The sequence below is a fragment of the Ixodes scapularis genome, unplaced genomic scaffold, assembly GCF_016920785.2.
Source record: "Ixodes scapularis isolate PalLabHiFi unplaced genomic scaffold, ASM1692078v2 PGA_scaffold3__209_contigs__length_174095766, whole genome shotgun sequence".
Classification (NCBI taxonomy): Eukaryota; Metazoa; Arthropoda; class Arachnida; order Ixodida; family Ixodidae; genus Ixodes; species Ixodes scapularis.
The window spans coordinates 50,880,824-50,906,085 of NW_024609868.1; the positions used below are offsets into that span (position 1 = coordinate 50,880,824).

General features: G+C 46.2%; 1 protein-coding gene across 1 annotated transcript in view; it reads left to right on the forward strand.

The window, feature by feature from the left end:
- LOC8053221 (leucine-rich repeat extensin-like protein 1) overlaps positions 1–25,262 on the forward strand; it is a 93,837-nt gene that overhangs the window by 51,240 nt on the left and 17,335 nt on the right. The window contains exon 2 of the mRNA XM_029979527.3: positions 15,722–15,881. Coding sequence (XP_029835387.2) covers positions 15,728–15,881 — 154 coding nt within the window. The 5' untranslated portion in view covers positions 15,722–15,727. The remainder of the gene's footprint in view (positions 1–15,721; positions 15,882–25,262) is intronic.

The window sequence follows — 25,262 nt, forward strand, 5'->3', positions numbered from 1 at the left end:
TTAATAATTGACAGTTTAGAGGTCGGTTGTGTTCTTTTCTGATATTATTAGTAAAAATTGTCATCTAAAAATGTTTTTGAATATGCGTTCGAATCATTTTTTAGCTTTCTATTTTTGCGTTTTGATATTTTTATTTCACAAAAAAAAAAACTATGTACACTAACTTGAAAGTATTTGTGAAAATATTCACAAAGAAAACAAGCCAGCACGTCACGTCTGAGTGCCTCGCCATCCACAATTTATAAAATGATGCAAACAAGACACATAGCGTGGCTTGCCATTGTGCCTAACATAACATAAATGTCGCAGCCTTGGATGTTCCCCAGTATATAAAAAAAAAAAAAAATGTTAAAAAGTGTTGTTCCAGCGTCCGGCACCGGCTGAATGACGTCACTTCCTTTCGCCAAAAACCGCGTTCGCAGCAAAAAGCGGAGTCGTCTTTTTCTCGTCAGAAAATGGCCTGCACCGAAACCGGTTCTTCCTACAGGACGTGCATATATCGCATGCTTCGGTTAGTGCTCGACAGGTTCGTCCATCATCCGCTCAATTAACCGTGACTGGTACTAAATGCTTTTCAGCGTTACGGTGGCTCCTCGTTATCGACAAATGGGTATACGAATGCGGGGCATCCATCGATCAGCCGTGTTTCACGTTTCGATCGACACCCACACGCGGAATGCGCAATCGATTTCAAACTTAAAAAAAGGCGAAATGAACAAGTTCGTCTTCATTAAGGTATAATCGTAGTCCGTTCTTCCAGTTATTTTGTGTGTGTGAAAACTTTTCTACTGCAGTTAAATAAAAAAAAAAAAAAAAAATGTCGTGCGAATTTTTACACGCAAATTCCTGCGCACCTAAACGTAGGTCGCCACTCTGAAACTTCGTAGGTGATTATTGTATTCCCCAATTTCCTCTTCCCGGCAACAGCTATTTTAGGGCTTTGGTGTCCTTAAAAAAGAAGGCGCATATAAATCTTACATGTGGGGTAAAGAGTGCACAAGTTCTGAGCGTACGCTGATATCATATGAGTCTGTTTTACGGCGGTTTCCACCTTCCTTCCAAAGTGCCTCTTAATATTTACCAGCCCCCCCCCCCCCCCCCCCCCAAGAAAAAACAACAACACATAGTTAGATTCGTTGTAAATCTGCTTGGAAGGGTCGACATCTCCGTTCCAGATGCGCCGGCGTGGCCGACCATTATATTATTGCTGCCGCCATGAAATGGCGCCTTCTTCTATTATCCTAAAAAATATAATAAAATTACAAAGAGAGAAAACTAAACCGAACGTATTTGCGTACATCTGTAACCCCCCGGCCGCATGGACGCTCACCGCCATTCCCGCAGATCGTTTCCTCGATGCCGCCCCGATTACAGCGCAGAGAAGGTTTCGCAGAAGTCCGCGCGTTCGAACCGGAGTATTGACAGGGAGCTGTCAAAGATAACTGCAGGACCACCTAAAGTACCGGGAAGCCCATGCCGAAACGAAATACCGACCACAACCCCCTAGAGGCCTGCAAGTGCAACCGCCCTCCCCGCCTTTACTCGCCTCAAACACACACACACACATACACAAAGATACACAGAATCTTCTCAGGTTTTCCAGGTCTCGGTAGCTGGCAGGTCACGTAAACGCAATTGACCTAGAAGCATCCTCCGGCGTATAAGACAAGAAGCCAAGCCGTACTTTATCATGTCGTCTTCATTTCCGGTAACGATTAAAAAAAAGCAAAAAAAGAACTTACGTTTTGAAATACTACAGAGGCTTTGAGATCCGTAATCTTTCTGACGGACGTAACGAGCCGCAGGCACTTACCAACCGTTAAAAATTGGAAACTGCGACGAGTGAAGAAACCCTCCACTAAACTGCAGCAGTCGTAAAATCTCCCAAAGTCGTTGGGCCGATTGAACTTTTTAGGAGACTTCGCAAAGGGCGGTACATTCCAAACATAGACACTACATCGATGTGACGGAAGTCAAGTCCTATAAATATAAGTCTTGAGTGAAGTTCTTTGCAACAGATACGGCGGAAACCGATAACATTGCGTTTTGATAAAACTTGTTTCAAGGGTCTAAACAAATGCTTCAAATTAACAAGAGCTGCTACAAAAACAGACTGGTGGGAAGTGAGGCACTCATATGATGCATTAGACAGACACCCTCTTCAAACTGAATATCATCCGAATTACTTTGATCTGGGAAATATAAAATCTCTGGCACGCGCACCCTATCAACGGCGTCTCTCAAGAACCTGCCACCAGAAGGTGCAAGTCTGCAAGGGACACGTCTGCAGGAGGATCTCATCGGTGGCAGGCATGTCCAACCGCTAGTGAGATTTCATACTTGCGCTCCATCGACGCGGCACGTCATATACACGAAGAATGACAAGCAGCAGTAATTCCGTCACCTCTAGCGGCAGCGGGCTAGCCGAATGTGTTGCGTACGTTCAAGAAAACGCCTTCAGATACACGTTCTACTCAAAGCATCACCGCGCTCCAAGGCAAGCAAACAAGTTGTCACCTTTGATGGCTGCAGACTGAAGCAACGCATTATTACAGCCAGATGTATGATCCGGTCACAGCACAAGAATCACCACGCTGGAAGACAAGCTCGGCAAGAGGACTTGGCATCTCAAGAGTGATTGTTTCAGTTCAGCAAATATGTACGTTAACCTACCACAAGAAGAATTAAAAAAAAAAATCAAACAGTAACAGATAAACTAAGTCCGAAATGAAGGCGCTCAATTCTGGGTTGCATGGCCGCTGCCCGCTGCAGACGATGACCGATTGGCGACGAAGCGAAGGTGACAAGCCGTGGACGCGGGACCACGCTTCGAGTCAACCGCCGAGGCTCTGCGACCGTGACCGTCAGACGAGCCGAGCGGGTGTGTTCCCGAGGTTGTCGGTCCGTTCCAGTGGCCTTTCCTCCACACGATGATTACACGGGCTTCCTGCTCGCTGCGGCTACGCATTTGCGCAGTGGAGGGTGACGGTGCGTTTTATGGGAGGACTGGAGGTCTCCCCTTGGAGTGTTGTCTTCTGCGATGACTAGGGAAAGATCATTTCGATTGCGTCGACCGCGAGGCGCGTGTGCGGGTTTGGTTTGGTGGCCTTTGTGGGCCTGATTTTTGTTTTGGAAGCAGAGGTAAAAATACTCGACGGTCCACAAGAGAGCAGGTGTCAGGTAGTTCATCCAAGCTGGAGACAAGAATTTTTAGTGGGTGGATCAGAGGAATGAATTCTTTGTTCAAGGTCAGCCAACTACAAACATCCCGGGATACCTTCAGCCTTAAGCATTAATAAGCTTGAAGGAAATGACACTTTGTACTGCTATTCTTTCTTTTTCGTCCTCCGTACGTTTCTCGTCCTTACCTTCCCTAAAAGAAACTGAAATAAATTTACGCCATGTAGGTTGTGTTGTTGCCGGCACGGACGTTGATAATTACCAATACGTTTCGCACATCTGCCAATAGGTTAGTAGGTTAAAATATATCAATATATGCTCACGGGGAATTTTTCCCGCTTTAGCATGAATCGTGACCTATTGCGCGTGAAAATCATTTACTAAGTTTTGTTTTTCCTTTGAACTATTTAACGGAATAAACCAAGGAACCTAGTAATCTTCCGCCTGACCCTCCAGACAACTTCCTGTGGTATTTCAAAAGAAGTGAATGGTGCGCGTGCACAAGTTTGATCGGCTCTCATGATGCGCGAAGATCCGTGCGCTCACAGCTTTGACTGCATATCCACAGAAAGTTGTCCACGAGTATAGTCAAATGCATTTCAGCGCACTATTAAATAAACATTTACGATTTTCAAGGTCAGGCCTCGAGTGGTAAAATGCATCAGGAGCTCTCGGAGGGTGCTCGGTGTAACCTGGCGGTCTGGACACTGGCGAGAGGACCTTGATCCGCAGTCTAGAAATTCTGCCGTGCGCAAACTGCACACTTCGGTCACGACGACGGTCGAACGGGAATACGCAAGTTCAGGGGTACAGGTCACCCAGCCGCAGGGTATCCGTACACGAAACCGCGTCTTCGATCGGGATTGAATGACTTCCTGGTTTTTTTTTTTTTTTGTTTTGTTTTGTTTTTGCGGTAATGTCAGCATTGCTGTCGCTGGAGGCCGAACTGCGATCTTGCGTCGGTTGATGTCTAGCTCCGAACGCCTGGCACATCAAGCAAGAAGCAGACTTGTACACGTTACTGAAAAAAAGTAACTGATTACAATTACAATTACTACAGTAAAAAAAGTAACCGATTACCGTTACTGATTACTGCCTCCCAGAAGTAATTGAACAATTACTGCAAAGTAATTGATTACTTTTCAAGTTACTTTCACGTTACTTCTTATTGCGATGACAGAAATACACAAATACACAGTAAAATATTGCGTACACAATTTTGTTTGGTTATTGTTCCCTTTTTTGTTTTCAGACCCGTACCTTGTCGTGTAGCTGACGCGTCGACCTAAGGAACAAAGCCCACTAAAAAGTCAATAGCGAGTTCCCGCTTCCCGTCGACTTTATCAGCAATCTGCAACGAGATCCGGAACTCCCCAGCCAAGGCTGGTGGCGCGCTTGTAGAAGAGCGTGGCGTAAAAGAAAAAAGGATTTGCCGACTAATCCTAGTTTTATTTTTTTTAGATGTTAAAAAAATGTCAATCATTTTTGCTCCATGGCTGAGTGACTATGTTGATTTTTGTGAGAAAAAAAAAATTGTGGAATGAAAAATGTAATTGGTAATTGATTTTGTAATTGATTACAGAAAAAAAGTAATTGAATTACTCCGAGCGTTACAGCTTGACAAATGTAATTGAAGCGTTACAAAATTACACTTAACTGTAATTGATTACAAGTAATCAATTACTTGTAACGCGTTACGTACAAGTCTGGCAAGAAGGAACAAACCCCTAAACTCGTATCACCTTAAGCCAAGCCTTCGAGAGTGTTTTTTGTTTTCCTGTAATATTAAAAAAAATTATTGCTAGCTTTTTCTTGAATTCATATGCGAGAACACATGCCGCGCAGATGATAACGGCTATTCTTTTATGCTTTATGACAACATTCTGCAGCCGTTCCGAACAGAAGAGTAGCCGGTGCACAGCTTTGATCCACTCTCAAGTACACGCTCAAGCTTGACTGCGTAGCAACAAAAAGTTGTCCCCGAGTATGCACCCTGACACGTTTACAATCACACTGGCTGAAAAATAGTTCCGTTGTTAATGCGCACCTCGTATATTCATCGATTTGCTGCTATGACGACACTTTGCCACCGTATTGTTGGATTGCGTGGCCATATAAGCCGCTTGAAACAGTTTTCTTATTTGACTGGTACGTTACTTGAAGCTCACGGTACGAGCTTGGGTCAAGGCGTGTAAAAGCGCCACACAAAATGACGAATGAAGGTTATGTGGCTGTTCCATCCATATCCCTCATAGAGTTAATATAATAATCTAGTGGGAAAGGTCCCATGCATATCCGCCGCTTCTGAGCGGTGGAGCGTACATCCCGACATCGGAAGGCCCGATGGAACCCTATTGATGGTCACGCTTTCGGTATACACAAGGAAGCAGGAAAGAGTGACTTCCAACCTCGTGCTGCAGAACCAAGGGATCCGGGGTTCAATCCCCACCCCTGCCCGTTTCGATCTGGATGAGCATCGTACCGGCGTGCGGTCGTGTATCACTACTGCGTGGTGCACGTTAAAGACCCCAGGCTAGCTGTTGTACTGCGCTGGCTAAATTGCTCACCTATACGGCAAGTGACTCGTCGCAACTTTGAAATGGCTAACCAACTACACGCAGTATAAATATCCACACACCCCCAATATATATAATGACTTCCAAGATTTTGTATCTAGTGTTTTTCCTGCTTTGTTATGCACAAAAACACCGGCGTTGCGCTTTGCATAAAAAATAAATAAAGTTCCTCAGCATTCGAACAACTCTATTTTTGTGGTAAAAACTAACACGCCTAGCCTATCGTCTGCTTTCCTTGTCAGCTTTACTGTCGCTCTCTTTCTCGTTCTTACTCTCAGAATGTCCGATGCGAGCGCTAACGATTTGCCTCGTTCTGCTTTCATGTTTACCTTCCTGACATATCCTAGGAGACGAGAGGCCGCGGCGTCGTCAGAACGCCGAGCTCTGGTTCGACTGATTAGTGGGTAGCCCTAAAGCTAGCTGCCTTTGTCTCTACTCTTTCTTCCAACGCGTTCGAGCCTGAACGCTGAACGCTGGCATTTGCCAATCGGACGCGTTCCAAGTGGGAGTAGAGACCCCCAAAGGCACTTCACTTCAAGTCCAGACGCAGCCGACGTTACGAGCTGATGGGACCTATCAGACAGTGTCAAAAGTGCACCATCATGGCGTTCGTCATGTTCCTGTGCGTGTTCAGTCGTCATTGATCCATTCATTAGCAGAAAAGGTTCAGTGACTCACGCTTTTGACGCTGCTTGATTAGTCCCATTAGTTTGTAGCGTCCGCTGCTTAAGCTGAAACAGGGTATAGCTTTCCGTCTATACCCACTAATCGTTTCAATCAGGGGCTCTAGAAGCCTAAGTGCTAGGCTGGAAGTCGTGCCCAATCAGTGAGAACCCGAGCCGAACGCTGACGCCGCAGTCGTGTCCAGTCTGCGCCCCGGGGTCACCTCTTTGAATGACGCAGGCGAATTCAGCACTAATGCCCCTGTCAGACAGAAAAGTAAATGTCATTTTGATCGAATGTCATTCACCGCTCCGCGAATCAGCTCGTGATCCTGGTTCTACACGTGGAGCGTGCACATTTAACGTGCCCGTCTGACAGGGGAATTAGGCTTTCTTATGGATAGTTGGTGACAGCTTAAAGTCGGGGTCACGCTGCTCATGCGTCGTACAAAAAACAGTCTGCAAACAAGAGTCACTGCGATATCCGTGGTTCGAATCAGCGTGCCTAGTTTTGTCATCGAAATCAGTGCTATGCGGCATTTGAAGCGCGGATGTCGCGGTGACTCGCGGTCGAACTTGTATGCAGACTGTCTTTTGCATGATGTATAAGCAGTGTGCCCCGGCTGAAGTTTTCAGGAGAAGACCCTCTCTCCCTTTTTACACTTCACTATAGAGCGAATACCGGAGAGATGGAATCCTCTCCAGAATTCGCTCTGCTAAAGTGGAGAGAGGTGAAGGGAGCTTTCCCCGGACTCTTCAACTTGTCATCGACTGTAGGAGTTGTTATCTGGACTCGCCAAACGCAAGGTTTGAGCCGAAATTTCGCGGAGCACGCCTATTGGACTTTCGCCAAAAAAGCGCCGACTCATCGTCACAAGAGTTCAATCGGCGAACTCCGTAAACTTGGTCCACAACTTTGTGTTTACCGAGAACAGAGCTCGGCGTTCTGGCGTCTCCGCACGCTCTCGTCTCCTCCTCTCCCTCAGTATCTGGTCGTGTACACCATTTCCGTATTTACAAGTCTTCAGCCCAGCGTGCGATGTTCTCAGCGCGGCACGCGCATGTTCGACACTCCGGAAAGCAGGCCAATCACGCGCCATACGCACCAACGCAGAAAATGGAACCGGATAGGAGCCTTTTTCATTTTTTTGTCTTTGAAAGGTTTGTAATAAGTATTTACTGGGCGCCATATTTGTGGGTGCTGTCTAGAGCGCATGCTCTAGAGATTTTGGCGGTGCGGAATGCACGTTGCAAAAGAACTGTGGAAGCTCGCCATCAGCACGCGCTTAGCAGTCGCGCACACAGCTATGGCCGCCAGTGAATACTTCCTGTAGACCTTTTTCAAAAAGGGCTGTTGGTCCTTTTCTGTCCATTTTTAGTGTCTGCGTTCGATCACACCTCGTCACACGCGCAGCTAAGTCCGGCTGGAGACGAGAGCGTGCTGGAGGAGCTGCTATCGGGTCACCCGTTGCCCATTACAGTCAAATTGCTCTTATGACAAACGCGTGACTTTAGTAAAGTTATATTGCTATTCAAGAAGGGGAGGTTATCGTTAAGTAGGTTAGAGCAACCAAGTGCTATCGAGAATCGCGGATGAAATATAAACGTGGCTCATTGCAGTCACTCCAAATACGCGGTTTTCTCGTTTCACGCTACACATAAACAAAAGCAGCGACCGTTATAGTGCAGCCTCGGGTTCAGAGATATCGGCACGCCCGCAAAAAGCGTACCGTATGCCAAAAATTAACCGAAAACAATCCACGACCTTGCAAAAAAGAAAACAAAAAGGCAGTAAACGCAGGCAGAAACGATGCTCATAATTACAGCGACTGGAAGATCCCTCCCGACAAGAAAAACACCGTGGAGATAATGAGCCTTGTCGGCCGACGTGCAGGAACCACGCTCACCGGCAGCGGGCGAAAAAGCCGCTTCGGCGAGAACGCGAGCAAGCGGTGCAAGCTCACTCAATACATTCTGGAAGACAAGGCCTGACATTTTTCTTCCCAACCGTCATAACTGGATGGATGGGTGGATGGATGAATGGATGGATGGATAAGACTGAACACTTTGAATGGGGCAGAAACTTGCGCCACCTAGCAAATTTTTTTTTTATTTTTTTTTTTTATTTGCGCAGCGCTGTTTAAACTTGCGTCAGCCTCGCCGCCTGTGCGTCTTGCAGTGTCTCACAACGAGCGCGACGTTAGCGCATGGCGACGCGAAGACGGACGCGTCTGCCGCTGTGCGGCGTCTCTCGCAGAGCTTTGGCGCGTTTGCAGCTTGGGTCGGGTCGAAAGCCACGAACGATGACGTCATGCGGAAGCCTTGTCTTCTGGCTGGCATTGGCTCGCCGCGCTACCGGTTTCATTGCGAAATGCGCCCATCTCTTTCGCGCATCTGCTGCTGACCCGTACGAGAGACGATATAATTATGTCGCATCGCGATGGCGCCATTGAAAACCGAAACGAAAAACCTTCCAAAAAAAGAGCCACGAAAGATTCATCTTTCGCGAATAACGGGACAAAAATGTGAGTTTTAAAAGGCTCGACTTTTTCGACCTTCTAACGCGAAGTGCGACTTAAATGTCGACTAAATTGCGACTAAAGCTTGAATTTCCTGTGAATGCGCGAAAGTTACAAAAATTAGCCGACCTCACCTGGCGGTGGAAAAACGCAATATTTAGAGAGCATATTGTTTGATTGTACACACAGCTCTCTCTGTAATGCCTTCGAGCCCCGAGGGCACACAATAAATAAAGTACATTAAATGTCGACTGCGCGACACCGTTAACACGAACACGAAAACGGCGCTTTTCTGCGTTTTGTTCATAGACCGTGGTAACGGTCACTAAACATTACTGCTGCTTTTCTGCTGTTAATGCCCCGAGTGAGAACTTTCCGCCACACTAGTAGTTTTCATCGCAGCTCTTCAATTTCAAGAGAATTGGAAAGAACTAGTGACATGGCGTTTGCTTTTATATTGTTTAAACATTGATCTGGTTTATAAATTTAAATTTAAAAAAAGATGATCTAGTTTATAAATTAATTGTTTCCCGAAATTCGAAACGTTGGTGTGGAATTCGGACAGCACTGCCCATAAGTCGAACATGGTCGAATTTTACTAGTTTGAAGGTTCGCCCGAACAGTCAAGCCTTTAAAATTCACTGTAGATTATATATATATATATATATATATATATATATATATATATATATATATATATATATATATACAGGGTGTTTCTGCGAAGACTTTCAAAAATCCTAAAACTTAAAGCGTAAAAAAAAAAAAGAAAAAACTTTCTTCGGGAACAAACTACCAGCCACGGCGGACGTCAGGAATTGCCAAAAACATAGTAATTAGCCAACTAATTAATTAAAATTTGTTAATTAACTTTTTAATTAGTGGAAATAGACATATGGTTCTAATTAGAAAGTTGCTGAGCGTTATCGAAAACCACTAAATCACTCATTTTCAGAAAGACTTTCGGCGCGTGAGAAGCGTAGTATTGTACTAAAGCTACCGCTCGTGGAGCAGGTACAAGGCTGGGGCTAGATAAGAGACGGAAAAATCACGCGGGCGCCTTATCGCAACCGCTAGCTTTGTACCTGCTCAAAGAGCGGTAACTTTAGTGCACTACTACGCTTCTCACGCGCTCAAAGTCTTTTTGAAAATGACTGAATTAGTGGTTTTCGATAACGCTCAGCAACTTTCTAATTAGAACCATATGTCTATTTCCACTAATTAAAAAGTTAATTAACAAATTTTAATTAATTAGTTGGCTAATTACTATGTTTTTGGCAATTCCTGACGTCCGCCGTGGCTGGTAGTTTGTTCCCGAAGAAAGTTTTTTCTTTTTTTTTACGCTTTAAGTTTTAGGATTTTTGAGTCTTCGCAGAAACACCCGGTATATATATATATATATATATATTCGCGATATTCTCCAGTGTAAACTAAAACGCAAACTTCTCCGACGATGTGCCCGAGCCAGGAAGTTGTTTCGCCCAAGGCGGGGGGAGGGACGACGTAGGAAATCGAGATAAAAGAGGGCGTCTCGAGACCCGGCATGGAGAGAACCAGAGTGGAACACGTCTCAGATGAACAAGTTTTTCTCGTGGCGTCCAGCCTTCCGGGCGCATCTAGAGCCACGGCAGTGGCACGTGCACGCGGGAAGGGCGCGGGCATGCAGGGCCCGAGGCACCCGGTACTGAAGGGTGAGGCTAGCGCGGAAGCAGTGCCGCTGGAGGTGCACTCGGGATTCTCCGAGGAGGTTTGGACTATCGCAAGTGCCATCTATCGCCGCTGTCGCGTAACGTTCACGGCGGACGCCTGCCTCCGCCTCTTCCTGCGTCCGAACGGGTGTGCGATGCAAGACCGAATGAACATTTCCTTCCTTCGGAAATTGGGCGCCTGTTTCGTATTACTTTTTTTCCCAGCGCGTAGATAATCAGGAAGTTGGCAAAAAGGAAGCGTGAAAATCGTATTTTTTCTTGTTTGTTTTTTTATTTTTATGCAGGCGAAATCAATCGGTATAAGTACTTTGAAAAGCAACGTTCGCTAGGTATGTTGAAAGGGAATCCCGGACAAAAGCTCACCGGACAAAAGCTCACCGGACAGAAGCTCACCGGACAAAAGCTCACCGGACAAAAGCTCACCCATTCTTTCACAGACCCGGACAAAAGCTCACCCATATTTTCAGAGACCCGGACAAAAGCTCACCACGAGAAAATGTCATGTTGGCCTCAACACGAGTGCGGACAACTTAGGTGCATGCGTGCGACACAAAAAAGCAACGATAAATTAAATCTGACAGGCGCATGGTTTGTTGATTTTAGTAGAAACAAGTTTATTTATCGATTGGTTAGAAGCGAATGCAGTCCCCCACTAGCTCCAGCAGTCTTGGTAGATATCGATGTACATGCAGGCCCTCGCAAATATTTCTAAGACGATTCTGCAGGTGCAGAGTAATTTTTCGCACCCGCTTTACGGTGGGCTCACCTCTCCGGGCTTTTGTCAATGCCGTGGCAACGAGCGCCTGATTTTGCTGTAGGCATTCAATCAGCCTCCAGACGCTTGGATGGGCGTGGCCGACGAGCTTCTGGAACCCGGTACTCTATCTTTCGCAGGTGTTCATCCGGTCTTTATCTTGAAGAGCGGTGTCGTACATATTCCACCGTACCGGGGGAAACTCCGGTCGCCGTCGGCGCAGAGTCAGGCGAAGGGAACAATTCGTTCTGGGTGCCGCCGCAGATGGAACAGAAGCATAATGGAAGTGGCCGTTGACATACGTGCAATCAAAGTAGTCCAGCAGTTAGCCGATGTCACCGGTATACTTTTCCCTGTGGAACAAGCTGTGGTGGAAGAAACCCGAGCCTATCTAAAATCCCGCACAATTTTCTAAATTGGTCATGTGTCTTGTACTTTTCCAATAGGCCAAACTCCCGTTCTTTCAAAGTATTTTTTAAAAAATTCGCAACTCAATGGTGGATGAGGTACAAATTCTCCTAAAAATGGTCCGATGTTTATTGCGTCCGCACTTTATTTCAGCCCGTGTTTCGCCCGGGTAGGGAAAAAAAAAGAAATCGAGGTGAGCTTTTGCCCGGGTCTGTCAAAAAACGGGTGAGCTTTTGTCCGGGTCTGTCAAAAAACGGGTGAGCTTTTGTCCGGTGAGCTTTTGTCCGGTGAGCTTCTGTCCGGTGAGCTTTTGTCCGGTGAGCTTTTGTCCGGTTACCGTTGAAAGGAGGCGATAAGTTCAGTTACCGCACCTCGAAGGAAAGACGTGCCTGCCACGCAATCAACTGGATGAATGAAAAAGTTTTGAAGCTCGACGAATAAATATACCCACAAAACGTTAGGGCGCAAACGAGCTGGTGAAGTTTAACATAATTTAAGACAAAACCCCGAGACTGGGGAAGGACGAAGGACAACACACCACACAAATATAGATTTTTTTTTTTTATTAATTGCATTTCCCGTTTTAAAAGGCAGTGCCATTTAGTGGTAGTAATGAAAAGTCAAACATTTCCGCTCGAATGGGCGCGCGCCTTTGCACACATGAAGGCACTCTAGGGGTGTCACTTAAATTAAACGCGCAGGTTCAAATTTGTGACCCACAGGCGGCGTGCACGGGCCAATTATACTCCATTAGATAGACAATGTTCAAGACGTGGCTTCGCGCCAGTAGCTTGGCTATTGCTGCTTTGTTGGCAAAAGCGAACAAAGGTTGCCTTTTTGTCTTTGGTTTCGACATCTTTAGATAAAGATACAACTTTTTTTTTTTTAATTTGATATTGTGTTTTAGTTGAACGTCACCATACAGTGTCGCTATGCAAGGTGTTTCTTTTCAAGCTTACTAAATCTGTAAAACGAAAACAAACAAAAAAGTGACACTAATACGGTTTGGGCGAGTGAGTTATACAGCCAGGGGGACATAGTGTAGGGAGCAAATCGTAACGATCAATCGGCTAAATAAAGAAAACACGTTAATTGACTTGTAATTATCGAAAATAAACATCTAGTTCTAATTATAAAATTGCTGAGTGTCATCAAAAACCACCAAATCAGTGATTATTAGAAATACTCGGAGCACCTGGGAAGCGCCGTGGGGCGCCAGAGTTCGTGCAGCAGAAGCAAGGCTACCCGTGGTGATAACACGCCCCGGCGGTTTTCCTGTCTCTTATCATCCGCGTTTTCTCCCCCACTTTGTGCCAGTGGCGCGAGTGGTAACTTCATCGCTTTGCTGCGCTCCCCGCGCGCTCAAAGTATTTATAAAAATGATTCGTTTAGTGGCGTTTGATGACACTCAACAAGTTTCTATTGTGAACCATGTGTCTATTTTCACTGACTAAAGAGGCTTTTATGTATCGACTCAGCCTTTTAAATGTATTTTACACTGAACATTTTGTTTCCCTTATGTTGTATCCGCCTTTGAAGTTTGAACAAAGATGTAACCACAGGGGTGATTATCATGAATGCGATAACATTTATCGTTGCACACACGGGCAGGTTAGGGGAACCTGAATTAGTACATAGGTCACGTGACGTCAATTTTTCTGTTAAATCTAGCTGTTGAATTGAAATGGTTCATTGGTAACGCGACATCAATTTTCCGCTAAATTTAGCGATGATACTGAATCGGCGCATTAGTGACGTAACGTCCATTTCCCCCCATCGAATTTAGCGGGGAAACTGCATTGCTGCATAGGTCACGTGACATCAGTTTTCCCGCCAAACTTAGTGGGTTAAGTGAACTGGTGCGTAGGTCACATGACGTCAGTTTCCCGCCAAATTTTAGCGGGCAAGCTACATTGGCGCGCAGGTCACGTGGTATTGATTTTCCGCTAAATTTAGCGGGGAACTCACGTGCCGTCAATTTTCTGCTAAATTTAGCGGGGAACCTGAAAACACGGCCAAGCACCTATCTAGCTGAAAATCTGGAGTAGTAGCTTAATAATACTATCGCATTAACATTTAATTAACAAACATTGGTTAATTATGTGACTTATCGCGACGATTAGCCCCTATATTATGTCGCCCTCCTAGCCGTGTGACTCACCTGCACAAACCAGATTGATGTATCGTTCACAGTTCACAGCGCAGCACTTAGGCGCCCGTTTCGGTGTATCGCGGCGTCGGCTTCGGCGTCGGTGTAACCGCGCTAAATTTGGCGGGAAAATCGAGGTCAAGTAACCTCAACACCAATCCAATTTCCCGATAAATTTAGCGGGACCTCAACACCAATTCAATTCCCTGTTAAAGTTAGCGGGACCTCAACAACAAGTTAATTCCCCGCTAAATTTAGCGGGGAATCGAACTGGCGTTGCGGTCATGTGACGTTCATTTTTCCGCTAAATCTAGCAGAGAAACTGAATTTGTTCATAGATGACGTTTCGCCAAGACATGTGACGCCATTTTCCCGTCTAAATTTAGCGCGGGAACTGAAGGAGAAGGGAAGGAGGGGGAGGAGGATGAAGGATGGAGGAGGGGGACGTCACCGTTGCGATTCTCATTCCCTCTCCTCCACGCTACGTCCCGTCGAGCTGGTGAACCTAGGTGAGGAGGAGAGAAGCGAGGCCGCTTCCCCTCACTCTCAAATTTTCCAGGGGGACAATGACGTCAAAGGCCTCGCGTGATCGCGCCCTTCTTTTCCAAAAGTACGGCCATTCGTTTGGGATATTGATGTATGAGTGATGTTTTGGAGTTCGTAGCGTTTCGTTCAACACTTCTGCGGCCTTATTTTGCGTTCGGTTCAGTAGCCCTTTAACATAGTGTAAATAAAAAACAAAACAAAAAAACATTTTTTTATCATTTCTTTTTGCCTGTTCCGTTGCCCTCCCACGAACGCCTCATTTTTCTTCCTTCCATTTTATTGTGTTAATCATCATTTCTTCGCTAAGATGTAGATTCCCCCCTAAAAAAACGTCTCAACGTAATCTGAGTGCTTCGAGTCTCTCGACAAAACGTCGGTTACCACTTTGAGGCCCCCAGCAGGAGGTTCCTTTTCAAGGTTATTTGATTTTAGAGCTCGCATCAAGTAATTTCGAAGAATATACTCGTCCTTGCTAAGAGCGTGTTCGGTAAACATAATGGCTGCTATCGCCAGGCCGGTGAATGACAACAACGCCTACACACCAACGCTCGACGACGACGTCACGCCTCTGCGGTGGCGCTGCTGTCCGCATGGCGCATGCACAAAACCTGCACATCCTGCGAATCTGCTTTCTGCGCACCCGCATTGCACACATCTGGTGTGGGCAAACGCGTTCTTACATGGAAACAATCTGTTGGTCCCTAAGGGTTTATTTACTCACTAAGCGAGCGAGGTATAACTAAGGTGCCTGGAATGCGTCTCCCACTCGTCTGTTTAGCGCGTCCCAAAAAGTGGTTCCTCGATTTTTGCCTGATGACGTCATAGTGGTGTCATGCTGTCGCCGGTCGCGATCCTGGCGGTATCCCAGCAAAACGGTCGTGGATGGGGCAGACACCTGTTCTGCTGCAGGTCCAGTGTGCCAGTTCACGAAAGCTTCGGCAGCCAGAAGTGGAGACTTGCGACGACAGCGACACTCGCGTTCGCTCGTGTTTTTCGCCAGCATTTGTACGATTAACCGCCAGGATCGTGACATCCGACAGCGGGACACTCCGGCTTCTGCGACGTCGTTTGTTGCCAGTTCGGGAACGCTTTTGATCTACGGGTGGGATAGGACGCTAAGCACACCAGTCGGGGACGCACTCCAGGCACCATAGTATAACTAACGTAGGGTGTGACGGTGCAATCAGTGACGCCCCGGCCACGTGCCCTGGTGCGCAGGGGGAGATGGAGCGGAGGAGGCGGCGGCTCCCAGCCTGGACGCTGGCGCTCCTGATGAGCGGCCTCTGGGCCACCGCCCGGGCCAAGGTCTACGACCGCTGCGAGCTGGCCCTAGAGCTGCACGAGCGTTTCAAGTTCCCCAAGAGGGACCTCGACAAGTGTAAGCCTCTTTGCCCTTCTTCTCTTGTCCTCTGTCGAGGTGTGCATTGGGAGAAAACAAACAAAACAAACGTGCTCTCTGTTCCGATCAATCGAGTATTCGTAATCCCATTTACTCCGTTTCGGATTTCGGCCGCCATGTCAGCGCCAGTTTTCACCAATGTGCCTACACCCGTGTTCACCGTAAGAACCACAGGAAAAAAGAGGCCAGTTCCTCGTGCTACATTACTAACTTCCCATTTTATGCGAGTAATTAAGATATATGTAGATTCATTTTAAATGAGCTATATGTCAGCTTACCAACACGTGCACGTTCCAAACGCGAAAAGCACTTTTGATTCCTCCGACAGCTAAATCTCGTAAGAACTACTTCGCGCAGTGCATAAACAATGCGCAAAACCTTTTTTTTTTTTCTTTTTTTTTTCTTTAGGTTTACTGAGAAGGGCGAGACTAAGCTCCTTACATTTTAAAATCAGATGCACAATTGTTTCCGTCTCCTCCTTACATAATTCGCACATTATCTGTGTCTTCGAATTTGGCCCTACATGTTTTTTGTTCTTAAGAATCCCGTCCTTGTCTCAAACAGTAAAGCGCTCCCTCTTGATTTATCGAATAAACCTTCCTTTCTTATTTTTTTGCTTTTGTGACGTATAAACTTTAAAGCTGACTGCGACTGAATTTACTCCTCTCACATCCATCTCTCTGCCCCTGCCTTTTCAACTGAACGCGTTTGCACCAAAACATTGTCCGCCTGCAGGAATTTCATTCTAAGCTTTCATGTCCGTTTAGTCCATATCGTGTTCAGACTCCTCGTATACAGGATATTTATAGATTTTATGCGCCCACCGCGTGTCCTCAATGTCTGTTAGTCTTTCGTCAAAATTGTGTTTACTCACTGCCTCTCAGCTCTCAAACGGTGATCAGCCCATATCACCCTAGTTACACACCCTCGTTTGGAGTGTTCCGATGCGCCCCGAGAGCTATCCTGCCAACGCTCCTTTGTCCAATGTCCAATTTCGCCTGCACTTCAATCAATCAATCAATCTGTGTTTTTGTGGCCCAAAGAGCTGGTAAGGCCTTAGGAGGGTTACACCTGCACGAAGTGAAAGACAATCAGACCAAAAATATTTTCAGACTAGAAAATAAGCCTAAGTACTACACCTAAAAAAAATTAAAAAAAGAATGCAAGGGTCCGCGTCAGGATTAAAAAAGTCCGCGTCAGGGTTAAAACACTTGTTATAGATGATCTGCATCCGAGTCAGCGGTGGAATAGATTCCAAGTTAGAAAAGTAAAAAGAAACCGCGGTTTCTTTTTACTTTTCATATGATGTGAGATTCTACCCAATAACGGGGGGAATCAATAGCAGCGTTGGTAAGTTTATATAAAAAAATATGTCGCGAACTAGTCGTCTATCCGAAAGAGGCGAAAGACCAAGTGTAATCAAGAGACACACGTAATCATAAGAACCATCCGTTCAATGTGGTGATCTTAGATATGTCTTACAAATCGTCGCGTTACGCACTCTAACTGATTTTAATTGCCTCCCAGAGAATTCCACACAGTAGAAGAAAAGTTCAACCTTAATAAAACTAACGATTGAAATAGGTGCAGTTGTGACTGCGGAAATTACGGGTAATGCGTACAATTACGCCTAGGATGCGTAACGAATCATTGATAATTTTCGAAACATGGTAATTAAAATTGAGGTACGAGTCAATCAAACCACCTAGGTCACGTACAACTGAAGATTGAAATGTTTGAGTCGTGCAATTAGTAGGAATGAACAATAACATTTGCCTTATGGGAGAAAGATACAACCTTAGTTTTGGTTAGGTTCAATGGGAGCGAGTTTGTACAACACCACAGGCGAATCGCATCAACATCGTTTAAAAACAGCTCACAGTCAGCAGGCGTGTGGATACTGCAATACATTTTCATGTCGTCAGCGAACTGTAGGATCTCTGATTTACTGACACAAGTTGTGAGGTCATTCATAAAAATATTAAAAAGCAACGGTCCAAAGTTCGACCCTTGTAGTACTCCAGAATTTATCCACTCCCCCGCATCGACGGCACGTTAGACCGGCTGCGCCACTCCCGATACTTCTCATCGATGGACCCGAAGAGCGGCTACTGGCAGATCGAAGTCGACGAACGGAACCGAGAGAAGACAGCTTTCGTCACGCCGGATGGGCTGTATACGAGTTCAAGGTGATGCCCTTCGGACTGTGCACGGCTCCAGCAATGCCACGCTCGTCGGCGAGCGACTGCGTGCGTGGCCCAGAGGTTACCGTGCTTGACTGTCGCGCGGAAAGTCTGGGTTCGATTCCAGTCAGTGGAATGCTCGTTTATTCGTTCTTTCAACATTGCGTTCTCGTGAGTTCGCGAACATTCTCGTCTGATCGAGTTCCGAGTGTTCTAGTCGCCGAACATTCTAGGCCGATTGTTCCAGAAGCCAACGCGCGTGCATAAGGGACTCCGCGTGGCGATCTGCAGTCAGTCTCGCCCCAGCGTTCGACTCTGCTGTTACGCCGACTTCGACGCGCGGGACGCTCTGTTATTGTCTTTTCCCAGCACCTCCACCAAAATGTCACGGGTGGTGACCAAAAAACAATAAATAAACAGGAAGAAATAAACGTGTAATGTGGCGAACTTGTGCCAAAAATAAAATGGCACAAAAGATAATAACAGAGCGTCGCGCGCGTGGAAGTCGGCGTAACAGCAGAGGCGAACGCTGGGGCGAGACTGACTGCAGATCGCCACGCGGAGTCCCTTATGGACGCGCGTTAGCTTCTGAAACAATCGGCCTAGATTGTTCGGCGACTGGAACATTCGGAACTCGATCAGACGAGAATGTTCTCGAACTCACGAGAACGCAATGTTGAAAGAACGAATTAAAGAGCATCTCACTGACTGGAATCGAACCCAGACTTTCCGCGCGACAGTCAAGCACGGTAACCACTCGGCCACGCACGCGGTCGCTCGCCGACGAGCGTGGCAATATAAGGATATGAATTGCATTCTAAGTAGGGCACCATATTTGAGCGATCACTAAGGTAGCTGCCAAACCTGTCGCAAAGACCCGAAGAAAGACCCACATTAGACAGCTTCGTCAGCAATGGGTTGTGATCTACGAGGTCAAACGCCTTAGAACAGTCAAAATATATAACATCAACCTGGCGACGGGAGCCAAGTATAGGCTTTGTGAAGGTCTGAAGGTTAGTCTCAACAGAACGTCCCCGACAAAAACCGTGCTGATTTGGACGGAGCATTGGTCTAATCGGAAAACTCAGATGCTTAGAAATAACTTTCTCAAAAAACTTTTAAAAAAGCAGCAAAAAGCAGTGCAATTTGTCTGTAATTATCGACATAGGAAGTTTCCAGATTTGTGCTCTCGCACAACCACAGCATTTTTCCACGAAGATGGAAAGGTACTTGTCTTTAAAGACACGTTAGGAATGTACTGCACCACAGGAGCCAAGATAACAGGACACCCTTTAAAAGGACACTGACACCCCCCCCCTTTTTTTTCCCCCCATTTTTACCAGGCGATTTAGTAGGGTGTCAGAAGACTGCCCAATTAATGTTTTATTACAAAGACACGTATATTTCTAATAAAGCCGAAAAAAGCCACTGCTCCAAACCGAAACCGAAACCTTCGCACAAAGGTCGCAGAAACATGGAGGAGAGAGTGAGTGCCGAAAGTGACGTGGCTACACCCGACCGTGCGCTTTTTATTCCCCCCCCCCCCCCCCCCCGTTTTTTTTTTTTTTTTTTCTTGGCTGCGCGCAGCAGACGTCTTGGTTTGCGGGAACCGCTTGCCGTGCGATTGCTTTGCAGTTATGTTTGTTCAGCTCGCTGTTCGGCCCTTCAAAATGTGTTGTTTTGTACACGCATTGAAGAGTTGGAAATGAGTAGTGAGTGCCCGCAGTGAATGCCCGTGATCGGCTCCGAGAAGAATGCTCTCAAGATGTTGCGTGAAGAGCTGCCTCACAGGTCCTGCATCCGAAAGTGGCATTGTGCAGCAGAGTCTGCACAAGTTCCCGAAAGATCAACGGGATCAGGACCAATGGCTGTCTGCAATCCTGCAGAACAGCTACGGGAACCTCAAAAAGCGGACGTTACCTGATTTATATGTTCCTTGCATCTAGTGGAAAGTGACTACAGCGAGTTCACAAGTGTCAAAAAAGGAGTGCCATACCATTTAGTTCAGCGACGTTTCGTCCGCAACATTTTGTTTTCAATAATAATTGTAAAAAAGTGTAAATATTGCACAATGATTGACAAAAATAAATGTATGCCCACACTCTGGGTTGAACCTGGGTTCGCTGCGTGTGAAGCGGACACCTTTCCTCTGAGCTACAGGGGGAACTCTTTCGTTCGTAGTAATGCAGCCGGTCGACTGTAGGTCGGAATGTTTGCTGCCGATTTCCCTCCAGCAAAGGCACTTCCTAGGCTTAAAGTCGGGCAGCACCATGCATTGGTCACATTCGCACCTAGTAAAAAAAAATCATACGCGTGCATATTCAACTCGAAGTACGCACTTGGTGCTTGAAGTTTGCGCCAGCGATGTCTTCAGACACGAGAAAGGGCGACGGCTCGGCGACGTCTTCGTGCAAATCGGCTTGGTGGTCGGGTGTGCCGTCGGAATGAATACCAATTTTTTTGATCGGTCCAAAATTTCTCTTTCGAAGGAAGACAGTTTCGCCGGTTCCGCGAAAGACAGTTTTCAAGTAGAGGTCCCATGCCCGTCGTCCGCTGCCATCGCCGTCCAGCCCGCGAGTCCCTCGATACGCGATACGACGCCATGTTGAGAATTACGCGGCGAATGCACAGATAGCTTCCGGCATTCTGTGCAACTTTTTTTTTTCAGTCAACGTATTTGCAGCTTTTTAGAAGCCACAAAAAATGGGTTTCATTTTTTTTTTTTTTTAATTCTTAATAGTGAGTGTGTGCCTTCAATGACCCACGACTGATCAAATTTGGTGATTGTGTCTGAACCTTAGAAAATGGCCCGTGACCACGGAGAAGAGAGTGAGCGCGACTCAAACCGGCCAGTTCTCGATCGGCGATTTTCGAGAGAAAAGAAACCGAATTTCGAGCCGCAAATTCTGTTCTGGGTTGTTGGGCTCTCACATGCCAATTACAACTAAAAACCTCGGCGATCATAAATACCCTGCCAGTGTCCCTTTAACAACGAAGGCAGGTATCCCATCTTCCCCACACGACTTTTTCGGGTCAAGTTCTTTTATGGCCGACGCCACATCAACAATTGTCAATACAAGAATTGACATAATAAGATTACCAGGACAAGGGGTTGTGTTGTTACACTGGAGAACATTGGGGTTTACTATAGATGAGAAGTGTTTAGCAAGAGTCAGAGACCTGACTAGTAAGAGTCTTCAGAGTTAAAGTCGGTTCTCACATGCAGAGACGAGCTGATGTAGCGCTGCTCGCGTGTGGTCAGCGTCTTATGGTCTGCCATGAGCAACTGTTTTGAGGGTACAAAGGTGGTGAACGCTCCCGTCAGCACGCGCTTAGCGCGAGGTCAACGCTATACTTCCAGCGCTCCGCTGCCATGTGTAGAACATGGCCTTTATTAGAGAGTTTTAGTAGGTCGTTCCGATACCTCTGATAGCCCCGATAACGACACTATGCATGCGCAAGAAAGGCGGTGGCGGAGTATCGGGTATCCTTATCGGAGTCATGGAAACGATCTATTAAAACTCACTATTGGCGACGTGCGCGACCGAAAGCGTCGCTGTGGTCGGCCTTCCGCGATTGGCCGAACGCTGACTATGACGTCAGAAAAGGATTTATCATCGACGGAAATAAGAGGAATGAAAGAACTTTAATTTTGACGGTGTTGGCAGTGTTCCTTTGAGAGCGCAATGATTTCAGGCTTCCACCATGCTATTTACAAACACCATCGAACTTGTTGTTTGCAAGGTAATGACGTCACAAGGGGGAACCGTAGGAGGGCGCCACTAAAACAACTGGCCGCTAATAGGCTCAATTCCACTGGATGGCCTGTTGTACCAAATATATTCCCAAAGTCGGTGAGTATAACGCCTAAGGTCAGACTCAATGGAGCCGTGTAGTAGGCGTTTGACCCTATTAATCAATCACTTCAATCGATCACTTCACCATAGACCGATGCTCCTTGGATAAAGAGTGCCGTTTGTCCAAGCCAGACGATTTATATATCTTGTGATAACGCGATTTCAATGTCAGTGCCCGCCGGAAATCACGTGGGAACCACCGAGGAAACGCACATCGGATACTATACCGGTATAAAGCGCCCCAGAGCAGACTCGACAATATCTGTCAACCGAGAGACGGCAAAGTCAACGTCGGCATATTTCCAAAACCGTGTCCTAGTCAGTATCATTCAGATGCATGTACAGTGCGAAGTAGTTAGGACGAGCATAATCAAACGCGGCAGTCTGCATGTTTGGGCTAATAGTAAACAGAAAAGAGACCGTTGCTAAAAAAAGGAGGAGGCCACTTGTCAACAGGAACGACTGGACAGGCAACAGCGCCCTCCGAGGACACTTTGACGTTAGTCAAATCGAGGATGTTACCGGCAGTATTTAATTATGGCACGGCTAATTTGACGAAGGCCGTTAAAATTCACGAAATCGAGTACGCCAGGTACATTGAAGTTCCCCAAAATTAAAACCTTGTAAACTGAAAAGTCAAGCAAATTAGAAATGCGGATAAGAACATGACCTAGCGCTACAGAAGCATTACGAGCCGGAAAGTAATAGTTCCGGATAAGCAGATTAGGTCCGATGGTGACTCAGGACTCATGCACAAGACTGCGTTACCAAATGTCAATTCTGGAAACATTAGTCCTTTCAATACTCCCCGCACCACTTTGTATATATTGAAGTTCCATAGCGCACTGTGTTTCATAATGGCGGAATTCCTTTTACCCTTACCAATTATATGTCTCTGGTATGCCTGGAGGTCCACACTCCCAGATATTTGTACTTGACCACTATTTCTATATCTATGTGCTGCATCTTTAAATTTTCTGCCTTGATGTCGTTAAAAAAAACATAATTCCAGATTTTGTTTCGCTGAATTTTAGCCCAGGAGAGTTTTCTTCCACGCCGCAGATTTCAATCAATATTTGCAACTCTTCTCGGTAATCTGCTAAGAGTACAGTTTCCTCTGCATACATTCAGCCTAGAAATTGATGCCTCACTCTTTTCCCTCCCTCCATATACGATACATTGAAGCCTAATTCACTTTTCTCTAGTCTTTGGGGCAATACCACCAATACAAAACTAAATAAAATAATTTTGTTGCAGAAAAAATATTCCGAAACATCTGTAATGCTCCATTCGACCACCCAAGTGTACCTCTTTTTCGAAGCGTAGATTTGATGGGTGCAAATAGCTTATACGAATTTCGTTTATGCATATTTTTAAATCTGAAGTTTATAAAAATGTTTATAATCTCACTGAATTGGCTTCTCAGTACCCAAACATCAAACATACCCCACCCGATGCACTGATAAATGGAAGATTTCTTGTTTATGAAACTACATATGGTGAACAAACGCTTGCTATCAAGGGCACTCAAGTGGCCGATTCGCCCAGGAGAAGCCCGCCGATAGATTGTAGACGCTCCCCATGGTTTGAGTTGGTCCCTCTCTCAAATCTGGGACACACTTGCGTAACGAGCTTAGTCGATGGACGTATACACCAACTTATCTCTGTGACGTCACGGCGCGGTGGTGGCGCGTCGGTCGCACTTCCGGTCTGGGGTTGTGGCCAGAAGTACTTGCAGTTTTTGGATTTACGGCTGCAATTCACTGGGCAACGTGTGTGTTGGCGCTACAACCCGCGAACCAAGAAGGAAATCCTGCCATACGATTCCGCCCACTCCAAACTTGTGAAACGAAATATTGCCACGTCATGCCTCCAAGCTTCACTGTACAGGTCCTGTCACCATGCCATGCTTGACAGCTATGAAGCCCAGGTCAAGCGACTTTTAGGAGCAGGATTTCCTCTTTCTGTTTTGCTTGGTGTCTCTCAGACACTCTTGAAAAAAGTCAAGAGCGGTTCTCAGGAACCAAAAGTAAAGCCTAAACAAAGGCCTCAGGTTGTCCCATATTTACATAAGGTTTCACATAATTTAAAAAAAAGTGGATAACCGGTTCAATGTGCCAATGATTTTTTCAGCGCCTCAAAAATTAGCACAACTTTGCCCGCGCGTAAACCAGGCAAGCAGTAACAAGATGTCATATACTGTTAAGCATGTCAACAAATTCGTGGATTGCGTTGTGGGTGTCATCTACAAAATTCCATTGTCATGCGGACGGGTTTACATTGGACAATCGGGACGCTGCGTCAACGAGAGAATGCGTGAGCATGCGAATTCCCTGCGGTCAATGACCGGAGGTCACTTGTACGTACATTGCAGAGACTGCCAGTGTCACCCCGTCTTCCAAAATACCTTAATCATTGGCAGGGGGCGCACAAAAGTGCAAAGAGAGGTGCTGGAGGCGCATGCTATCGAAAAAGCTGGCGCGGGGCACTGCGTCAGCCAACCTTCTGTTTATCTTCACAAAAAAGAGATAGATTTTATAGATTACTGGTGAGCGACACGCCATTGGTTGTTTCGGCGTTGGTTGACTGTGTGGTGTTTTCTTGCTTGAGGCGTTTTTAATAAAACTTCAGTTGATAGTCAGCGCTTGTCCTGTGCTCTTCTCTCGTCGTCTTCGTCTTTTTGCGCGCTGTTTTTCAATTACAGAAGTCCCCATGCCAGACGTTTATTCCTGCGTTGTTTTGAAGGGAACCAGACGCAAATCTGCCTTCTCCTCAAAACGCCGAGACAGGGGCCGTACCAAATGTGTCGAGAAAGATTTGAAGGTCAGTTTTCACGTGCTCGGTTCGTCCGAGAATCTGGATATGTGCCGTGAAAAGGGAAAAGCAGACGCCGACGGACAACGATTGCTTGGGCGGGAAGCACTTTGAGTTGAATTCACGGATACTTGTGGTCATCAGATTTATTTGTTTTATTCCAACATGAACGCCAGAAAACCATCAAGTTGCGCGGACCACCTGCGGACTACGTTCAGTGCGTCTTCAAGTTCGAACGGCCGCTTGTTTGTTCGAACTGTCGTCTGCTCTTTCAAACGTTTCTGCTTGTCGTCGGCACTCCTGGACGACGCCGGCCCGTAGATTAAATATTGGCCCGGTACTTGCTATACGAAGTAAAAGCACGCCTCAAATGACTTAAGTTTGAAGGTTGGTAAGCAGGCTCGATGTAAACAGTAAATACAAGGAGATGTTGATCATTGTTACGAGTAACCGTCACTGACTTGCTATGCCTAATTGACTTGGTCCGATTCTGCTTGCGATTTTCA